The sequence below is a fragment of the Neoarius graeffei genome, chromosome 1 (assembly GCF_027579695.1).
Source record: "Neoarius graeffei isolate fNeoGra1 chromosome 1, fNeoGra1.pri, whole genome shotgun sequence".
Taxonomy (NCBI): Eukaryota; Metazoa; Chordata; class Actinopteri; order Siluriformes; family Ariidae; genus Neoarius; species Neoarius graeffei.
Window position 1 is genome coordinate 42,956,621 of NC_083569.1, and position 10,528 is coordinate 42,967,148.

General features: G+C 40.9%; 1 protein-coding gene across 1 annotated transcript in view; it reads left to right on the forward strand.

Annotated features, from left to right (window-relative positions):
- Positions 1-434: 434 nt before the first annotated feature.
- LOC132884934 (collectin-12-like) overlaps positions 435-10,528 on the forward strand; it is a 158,756-nt gene continuing 148,662 nt past the window's right edge. The window contains exons 1-2 of the mRNA XM_060919027.1: positions 435-947; positions 7,595-7,645. Coding sequence (XP_060775010.1) covers positions 941-947; positions 7,595-7,645 — 58 coding nt within the window. The 5' untranslated portion in view covers positions 435-940. The remainder of the gene's footprint in view (positions 948-7,594; positions 7,646-10,528) is intronic.

A 10,528-nucleotide genomic window follows, 5' to 3' on the forward strand; every position in this document is an offset into this window, starting at 1 on the left:
ATGGAGGATTAGAAAACCCTTGTACAATCATGTTAGCACAGCTGAAAACAGTTGAGCTCTTTAGAGAAGCTATAAAACTGACCTTCCTTTGAGCAGATTGAGTTTCTGGAGCATCACATTTGTGGGGTCGATTAAATGCTCAAAATGGCCAGAAAAATGTCTCGACTAGATTTTCGATTCATTTTACAACTTATGGTGGGAAATAAAAGTGTGACTTTTCATGGAAAACACAAAATTGTCTGGGTGACCCCAAACTTTTGAACGGTACTCAAGTGAATGTACTTCGTTACTGTCCACATCTGGAGAGAGAGAGAGAGTTTACTCTGAGTGGATGAGTTAAAGTGTGTGAGTGAGTAAATTTCTATGCACGTGCATGTCCTGTGTGTGTGCGCGCGCGCGCGCGTGTCCCCTCCCCTGGGTTTCTGAGAGGAAGCTGTGCTCCAGATGTGCAGTTTTACACACTGAGCTTTAGTGCGCCTCTCGGCTTTCACCTGGTTTCTCTTCACTATTCGGCGCCTCGCTGGAGGTTCTGTCGTAATGTAAAAACCAAGTGGGCAACACACAGCCTGCGCTCCTGCACATCTCCCCCCTGCTGCCCTTTCTGCATCCTTCTCTTACCTCAGCTCACCTCGACTCTATTCGCTGCGGATACATTTGCATGGAGAAAGAGGTTTTTTAGGGCTTGTTGCTGCTGCTGTTGTTTAAACTATATTTGTAAAATTCTGCGTGTTGCTTCAGTGGAACAGCCTGTGTGGATTACTGCTGCACTCGTGTCTCACATCTCAGGTGGACCAGCAAACAGTGGAGAACTTGCGAGACAAAAACTTTTGGAACTTTCGATAACTTTCACAATTTTTTTTTTTTTCATTTCTTGAACCATCATTAATTCTGTTATGCAGCTGATGTGAACAAGGCAAAGGTGCTTCTGCTTCATTCCACAATGAAGGGTAAGTTTCACAACAGTTTTATTAAAGGGTTTTAAATTTACAGATATATATATATTTTCTGTATTTACACATTATGTAGTATGACAGTATGGAGTACAAAGAGATAGTAAATAAAGCGGCGTAGTCTTATTTTACATACTATTTAGTATGGTAGAATAGAGTACATAGAAATGGAAAGAGAGTGTGTACTATTTTACATACTACTTAGTATGGCAGTATGGACTACAAAGAGATGGAAAATAAAGCCGTGTAGTATGAATTTCCATACTACTTAGTATACTAGTATGGAGTACAACTAGATGGTAAATAAAGCAGAATAGTAGTATTTTACATGCTACTTAGTACACTAGTATGGAGTACAAGTAGATGGGAAATAAAGCAGTGTAGTATTAATTTGCATACTATTTAGTATGGTAGAATAGAGTACATAGAAATGGAAAGAGAGTGTGTACTATTTTACATACTACTTAGTATGGCAGTATGGACTACAAATAGATGAAAATAAAGCAGTGTAGTATTAATTTCCATACTACTTAGCATACTAGTATGGAGTACAACTAGATGGTAAATAAAGCAGAATAGTAGTATTTTACATGCTACTTAGTACACTAGTATGGAGTACAAATAGATGGTAAATAAAGCAGTGCAGTACTAATTTACATACTATTTAGTACGCTAGTATGGAGTACAAATAGATGGAAAATATAGCAGTGTCATATTATTTTTACATACTACTTAGTATGCTAGTATGGATTACATATAGATGGAAAATAAAGCAGTGTAGTATTATTTTGAATACTACTTAGTATGGCAGTATGGAGTACAAAGAGATGGACAATAAAATGCCGTAGTAATATTTTGCATACTACTTAGTACGCTAGTATGGAGCACAAATAGATGGAAAATAAAGCAGTGTAGTATTATTTTGCATACTGCTTAGTATGGAGTACAAAGAGATGGAAAATAAAGCGGCGTAGTAATATTTTACATACTACTTAGTACACTAGTATGGAGTACAAATAGATGGAAAATAAAGCAGTGTAGTATTATTTTGCATACTGCTTAGTATGGTAGCATGGAGTACAAAGAGATGGAAAATAAAGCGGTATAGTGATATTTAACATACTACTTAGTACACTAGTATGGAGTAGTACAAATAGATGGAAAAAAATAAAGCGGTGTAGTATTATTTTGAATACTACTTAGTACGACAGTATGAAGTGCAAAGAGATGTACAATAAAGCAGTGTAGTATTATTTTGCATACTACTTAGTATGGTAGTATGGAGTACAAAGAGATGGAAAATAAAGCGGTGTAGTAATATTTTACATACTACTTAGTACGCTAGTATGGAGTACAAAGAGATGGAAAATCAAGCGGTGTAGTATTTTGACTTAGCCTACTGGCCTGCTTAATGTAATATGCAAGAAAATGTGTTGAAAACTGTTGGTAGAGCAATATTTTTATAGTGTATAGGCTAGTCTAGCTATTTTCTACGGTAGTATGAGCGAGGAATTTATGGAAACTTTTCTATTTTGTCATATCCTACTCAGCAGTATGGTAGTATGTGTATTTTCTCTTAATGCTGTGAAAAGAATGTGTGTTACTCCAACATCTGGCCTCCATTAACCGCCTGTAGTGTGTCAAGGCTGGTTGGCCGCGTGTGTGTTTTTGGCCAAGTTGCCTTCTTTTTGGAGAGTTGAACATAAGCATCTGTACACCAAACACTCTCTCACTGACCCCGGTCATATTTAGAAGCTGTTTACGCACAATAAGAGAAGTTTTGCTTGTTTAGACAGGGAACAAGCATTGGTTCAAACGTTCAAGCATCTGCTTGGCTCAGTACTGGCCTTCTGTGACTTCATATAAAACACATAGTATTGTACTGTAGTAGTTTAGTAGATTTCTAGCTGTTTTAATTATACGTCAGTGGATGCTAAAATACAAGGACTGAAGTGAAGAGACATCACTATGAGTATTAATATGAGTATTCCTTTTCATGGCTTCATGCTGGCTCTCAGCTCCGAGACAGGTTATATATATGTATGTTTATGTGGAACAGTGGAAAATAAGGACTCAGGATTATGTAATCTAAAAAAAGAGTTCTAGCGTGTTCCTGAAAACCAAAATGGAGGACTGGGGATATGATGTTTGGCTAAATGAGTCATGCTGTTTGTGACGAAGGATACTCTGAGAATCATGCATATTTGTAGGTGAGGCAAAACTAAACAGTGTGACCCTTTTAAGTAACAAGCAGATACTCAGACCTTGGGTAAATCATTTAACCATACAGACTTGACAGAAATTACAAACAAGCTGGAATGCTGTACTGATATTCATTACAATATTGTTCGATATCCTACATGCATTCGTCTTATAGGATTATATACTGTATTATATGGACACGAGTATTTTACTGGGAAATACACCACTCGTATTTTTCATAATTAGCTACATTCGGGACATGGAGAACCAAAACTGTGACATAAATCTCTACGTGTCATTCATGAGGAAACTGATAAGAATGAATTGTTTTGATAAATTCGGGACTTTTTTTCTGAATGTGTCTATATAATAAAAAGCACATCACATGTTGGCTTGGGGCAGCACGGTGGTGTAGTGGTTAGCGCTGTCGCCTCACAGCAAGAAGGTCCGGGTTCGAGCCCCGGGGCCGGCGAGGGCCTTTCTGTGTGGAGTTTGCATGTTCTCCCTGTGTCCGCGTGGGTTTCCTCCGGGTGCTCCGGTTTCCCCCACAGTCCAAAGACATGCAGGTTAGGTTAACTGGTGACTCTAAATTGACCGTAGGTGTGAATGTGAGTGTGAATGGTTGTCTGTGGCCAAGTTGACATTAGACCGTATCTGTCTCGTTTTCTTCGCGGATGCACTGTCCGTTTACATTAAAACGCCGGGAAACGGGAATCCGCCAGGGTCCACGTATTCAATCCAAATCGTGTCTGGTCCGGTGCTGTGTAAACATTCAGAATACGCGGATACGCTGTGCTGAGCTCTAGCTGGCGTCGTCATTGGACAACGTCACTGTGACATCCACCTTCCTGATTCGCTGGCGTTGGTCATGTGACGCAACTGCTGAAAAACGGCGCGGACTTCCGCCTTGTATCACCTTTCATTAAAGAGTATAAAAGTATGAAAATACTGCAAATACTGATGCAAATACTGCCCATTGTGTAGTTATGATTGTCTTTAGGCTTGCCATCCTTCCACTTGCAAGTGGTAAGTGACGCGCATGCCCGACATGCACTGAGATCACACACACAGCGGCTCAGTCCCGAATCGTGGCTCGTGCGCTTCACTCGCGCGCTGTGTGAGCTGCGCAGGGCCGGAGTGCGCACCCTCCAGAGGGCACTCGCTGTTCAGGGCGGAGTGATTTGGAGCGCAGGATGCCTGCGGAGCCGAGCGTATCCGTGTATTGGCGTTGCTATGTGCACGCGAATCGTGTATTGGCGTTGCTGTGTGCACACTAATCGTTTTAAAAACGTTAATCTGATGATCTGCTGATACGGTCTAATGTAAACCCCACCTATGTGTCAGCCCTGTGATGACCTGGCGACTTGTCCAGGGTGTACCCCGCCTTTCACCCGTAGTCAGCTGGGATAGGCTCCAGCTTGCCTGCGACCCTGTAGAACAGGATAAAGCGGCTAGAGATAATGAGATGAAACTTTCACCTGACTATATAATTACTCAACAAATCACAGTCAAAGCAACACTCTTTTAATGGATATAATTATTTCTTTGTATGAACAGGACGCTTCCATGAATTAGTTCTCATGTGACTTGGGATGAAGATGTGAATACGAAACGTTCACCAATTTTTGTTTTTAGCAGAAAGGATTGAGAAGCTCTTGAGAAACTTTTAATTGAGTTGTAGCTTCACGAAGTAACCATTTAGTAGCTTTTCAGAAAGTACTCTGTGGTTTGAGTTGGTAAGTTTTTGATCTGTATCCCATTCTTGTGCTTAGTTTATTGTGTTTTTTGCAGGCTCAGAACACCTGGAATCTTGTCAAAATTCATTCAAAGTGACCTCATACGAAGAAAATTATTCAGCATGGAATGCTGTTATCACAGTATCAGATTTGGTGGAATTTATTGTGAACTACGTAATAACACAGCTGTGTGGGTATTTGGCAGTAACAGCAAAATAACTCGTAAACTTTTTTTTTTTTAATTATACAAATTGTAAAAATGTAGTCAGATCATGTGGGATATTGTAGCATGTTAAGGCAGCATGTGGGATCCCTCAGTTTATCATCTTTTCAGCAAAATATTGTGTTTCAGGCTGTAACTATTTGGGAAAAGCTTCATGGCTCCTCCATGACTAAGTAAGTCACTATGCTTGTTCTGTTTTCCACTTGAACGTTATGCGTTCTTGCAGGTTTGCGGGCAACGTCTGTGTATTTGCACGAGTCAACAGAGGTGGTTCGGTGCATGACTGTTTCCCTGCAACATCTGTCCGGTGTCATTTTGTGTGCCTAGACTGAAGGGGAAAAAAAAAGTGTGATTTCTTTATTTTCAGCCTTCCAGCAAAGAAAGATACAGTGGTGCTTGAAAGTTTGTGAACCCTTTAGAATTTTCTATATTTCTGCATAAATATGACCTAAAACATCATCAGATTTTCACACAAGTCCTAAAAGTAGATAAAGAGAACCCAGTTAAACAAATGAGACAAAAATATTATACTGGGTCATTTATTTATTGAGGAAAATGATCCAATATTATATATCTGTGAATGGCAAAAGTATGTGAACCTTTGCTTTCAGTACCTGGTGTGACCCCCTTGTGCAGCAATAACTGCAACTAAACATTTCCGGTAACTGTTGATCAGTCCTGCACACCGGCTTGGAGGAATTTTAGCCCATTCCTCCGTACAGAACAGCTTCAACTCTGGGATGTTGGTGGGTTTCCTCACATGAACTGCTCGCTTCAGGTCCTTCCACAACATTTCGATTGGATTAAGGTCAGGACTTTGACTTGGCCATTCCAAAACATTCACTTTATTCTTCTTTAACCATTTTTTGGTAAAACGACTTGTGTGCGTAGGGTCGTTGTCTTGCTGCATGACCCACCTTCTCTTGAGATTCAGTTCATGAACAGATGTCCTGACATTTTCCTTTAGAATTTGCTGGTATATTTCAGAATTCATTGTTCCATCAATGATGGCAAGCCGTGCTGGCCCAGATGCAGCAAAACAGGCCCAAACCATGATACTACCACCACCATGTTTCACAGATGGGATAAGGTTCTTATGCTGGAATGCAGTGTTTTCCTTTCTCCAAACATAACGCTTCTCATTTAAACCAAAAAATTCTATTTTGGTCTCATCCATGCACAAAACATTTTTCCAATAGCCTTCTGGCTTGTCCACATGATCTTTAGCATACTGCAGACGAGCAGCAATGTTCTTTTTGGAGAGCAGTGGCTTTCTCCTTGCAATCCTGCCATGCACACCATTGTTGTTCAGTGTCCTCCTGATAGTGGACTCATGAATATTAACATTAGCCAATGTGAGAGAGGCCTTCAGTTGCTTAGAAGTTACCCTGGGGTCCTTTGTGACCTCACTGACTATTACATGCCTTGCTCTTGGAGTGATCTTTGTTGGTCGACCACTCCTGGGGAGGGTAACAATGGTCTTGAATTTCTTCCTTTTGTACACAATCTGTCTGACTGTGGATTGGTGGAGTCCAAACTCTTTTGAGATGGTTTTGTAACCTTTTCCAGCCTGATGAGCATCAACAACGCTGTTTCTGAGGTCCTCAGAAATCTCCTTTGTTCGTGCCATGATACACTTCCACAAATGTGTGTTGTGAAGATCAGACTTTGATAGATCCCTGTTCTTTAAATAAAACTGGGTGCCCACTCACACCTGATTGTCATCCCATTGATTGAAAACACCTGACTCTAATTTCACCTTCAAATTAACTGCTGATCCTAGAGGTTCACATACTTTTGCTACTCACAGATATGTAATATTGTGCCATTTTCCTCAATAAATAAATGACCAAGTATAATATTTTTGTCTCATTTGTTTAACTGGGTTCTCTTTATCTACTTTTAGGACTTGTGTGAAAATCTGATGATGTTTTAGATCATATTTATATAGAAACATAGAAAATTCTAAAGGGTTCACAAACTTTCAAGCACCACTGTATAAGTGTCACCCCTTTTCATACAGGACTGATGCTTGTATAAAGACCATTAGACTGAAGTCGGAACAGGAACTGAGGATGGTGTCATTTTGTTAACCTGAGAACGGAATTTGTAGCCAGTGTTAATTCAATACTCAACAGGAGAACACATGTTTCTGCAAGATCCTGTATTTCTGCCCTTGGAATCATTACACGCCGGGTTTGGCAGTTTTTGACTGAAAGTAATCCAGATAAATCCTGTTAGTGTTATTATTGGTTGGACAAAACGAGCCTTCAATTTGACAGTTTGGACTTTTCAGACTTGCTTGTACTACAATTGCATTCCGTATGCCGTAATTTAAGCTGTTTTTATTGTTGAAAAGATTTATTTGTTCTCATAATGCATTCACTTCATCACAATAGCTCTAGTCCCTTATGAGGAATTTGCAATGGAAAACTATCACGGCACGTGTTGTCTAACGTTGTTGCCATTTAATCTTTCTGCAGACGAATATACTGATGAGGAGGAAGTGCAGTCCTTTGGCTACAAACGGTTTGGTGAGTAACCTACACTTCACCACTCAAGCTGCTTTTCGACCAACAGGGAACGGGTTCTTGAACTGGTTCTGTTCAGGATTCTTTGAACTTTTTTCAGTAGTTGCGAGTAGGACCATCGGAATCGAGGATGAGTCATGAACAGAGGGCATTACACAATGCACAACGGAAGTAAACAGTAGTAGCAAGACGGCGGAGCGCATCGATTACCTGCAAGGTTTTATTCTGTTATTGCAAATATTGGTTTTTAATTCCATATTTTTCTGAAGACGTATCCTTTTCTGCTGCATTCTCCATTGCTGAGCTCTGCTTCTTCTCCAAACTAATGACACGTCCACTGATGTCATAATGGTTTGTGCTGGAAAAACCAGCTATATTTTGGTTGGAAGCCAACTTTTCAGGTTCTGAACCAATTTATCTTGGTCAAAATGCTCTGAAAGGTTCAAAATGCGGTATAGTGCATGAACACGAACAGAACCTGTTCACTGTTGGTGAAAAAAGAGTAACAAAGTACAAATTAATTGGGCCTTGGAATAAAAAAAGTCTCTTCTTTTTGAATTCCCTCAAAAAATGGCAAACAGTTTAAAAAAAAAAAGATTTAACTGTATGGCTAAAGCAGATGAATATGGAGTCATGTCCCAACATTTAACACAGTCCTCCATGTCACTATACGCTAGAGTCATTAGCCTATCTGAGGTACACTGGTGTGAACAGACCTCCTCATTTTTACTTTCTTCAAAGAATGCCATTTTCTATACACTCACCGGCCACTTTAATAGGAACCTGTTCTTGATTCTAAGATTCCTGTTATTAGCTGGCAGGAGTGGAACGCATTGTGGTCTTCTGCTGTTGCGTGCTGAGATGCTTTTCTGCTCATCACGGTTGCTAGGGCATAATTTTGGGTAGGGATGCTAGGGACGTGTCCCTACCAATATTCAGCTGCTACTGTGTAATCACGATCAATAAAACCGATGTCCTAACCTGAGCAATGATTATATGGCACACAAAGGGTTAAATGTATGCCACTGCTAATAATCCCCCCTCTAACGTAGATATCATTCTCTGATTAGCTACCTGTTTCTCGCTAACTTACATGGTTGGCTATCCCAGCTGTCACTCCATCTGCTGTAAAAGCAGCACACTTCCCACAGCAGCCGTGACTACCCGCCCATGAACCCCCCCGTATCTCACACGTACACACCTGGCCTACCCCATGCACCCCCCACTCTCTGTCAGCCTACAAATTGAGCTGGACTTCGATGTCCATGCCTGCTTGCCCTACGACTCGCATGCTGACTTGAGTATCATGGACGACGGCCCCCCTCCCAAGAAACGAGACATTCGTTCATTCTTCTTCAAAGTCAAGAATGTAAATGCAGGGTTTCCGTCGAGCTTTAAAAACTCAACAAAATCCTTTTGATGTATGGAAACCCTTCATAAAAGTATTGCTGCGGCTCCTTAGGCAGGTTTAGCAACGTGACCGGACGCATCAGAGCTAGGCTACTGCATAGCTGCAGAGAAAAGGAATGCTGGAGCAATGTAACTTGGTGTTAGATAATATCCTCGATGAACGAATGTTAAATTTATAGACCTAATGGTTTTACAGAATGTAAGTAGTCAGATGTAGGCTACTGCATGGCCATGCAGATGTGCGACTTGCATTTCAGAATCAACAGCGTGACAGCCGCTGAGTCTGCTGCTGAGTCTGCTGTGTTCACCGTTTTACAAAGACCTCTTTCTACTACTGCTAGGCTAGGCTAGATGCAACACCTTTCGGAAGCTCTGCCTTGGATCACTTTTGTGTCCCCACCAATGTCAAAATCAAAGTTACTCCCTTGCACGGTTGTAAATAGTTGCTATGAGATGATATCCTTCCTGGCAGCTCCAACCAATCTGGTCATTTTCCTCTGACTTCTCTTATCAACAAGACGTTTCCACCCACAGAACTGTCGCTCACTCAATGTTTTTTGTTTTTCGCGCCATTCTGTGTAAACTCTAGAGACTGTTGTGTATGAAGACCAGGGCTTTGAACCGGTTCAAGGAACGAAAACGAAAACCGGGAACTTTTTCTATTTCACATGGAACAGAAACGAAACCAGAAACTTTATTTTTTATGTTCCGGAACAGAAACGCTTATTAAAAATAATGGTAACCGGTTAATACCGGTTTTTATTTCGTTCCTCAAAGTTTCCGTAGCCTACAAATAAAAAAGCCATTCTCCTCCTGCGCAAGTTTCTATGACCCGCTGGGGTTCACTTCCTGTGTGACGTTCGCTGACTGAATGGAGAGAGCGGGAAGGTGGACTGCTATCACGTCTCCATGAGATAATAAGTGCATTACTGAGTGTCTGAGCAAAGAAGAGCCTGAACGATGCAACCTCCCTATTGGCTGTTTGTAAAAATGTATCAATTGTTGCCCTTCCCACGGGAATCATCGCGGGCTCGAGAGACGAGACCTGACGAGTTAGTTCGTTGGTAGCAGAACAAAATGTCTGGACACAAATCGGGTTTTCAGAAAAGGAAAGAAAATAAATGGAGGGTCAAAAATACAAAAAAGGAGGCAGAAAATGCAAAACGAGTTAAGGTAGGACAAATGGTTACTTTTCTGAGGCAGCCCGCCGTGGCTGCAGGCTTTCAGTTGTGTCATTGAATGGTTACTTTTCTGAGGCAGCCCGCCGTGGCTGCCTGCAGGCTTATTTATTATAGCCCATTTAGTTAAAATAGTTGATATAAAATGTTTATAGTTATAGTTATGTGATGGTTGTCCTGATTTAGACTGGTGGTTTTTTTTTTGGGGGGGGGGGTTGTGCGATGTTGCACCCGGGTCCAGATTAGGGCAGAACCGGCCCTGGCTACATTTCAGGTGTAGTTTGTTTTATGTATGTAT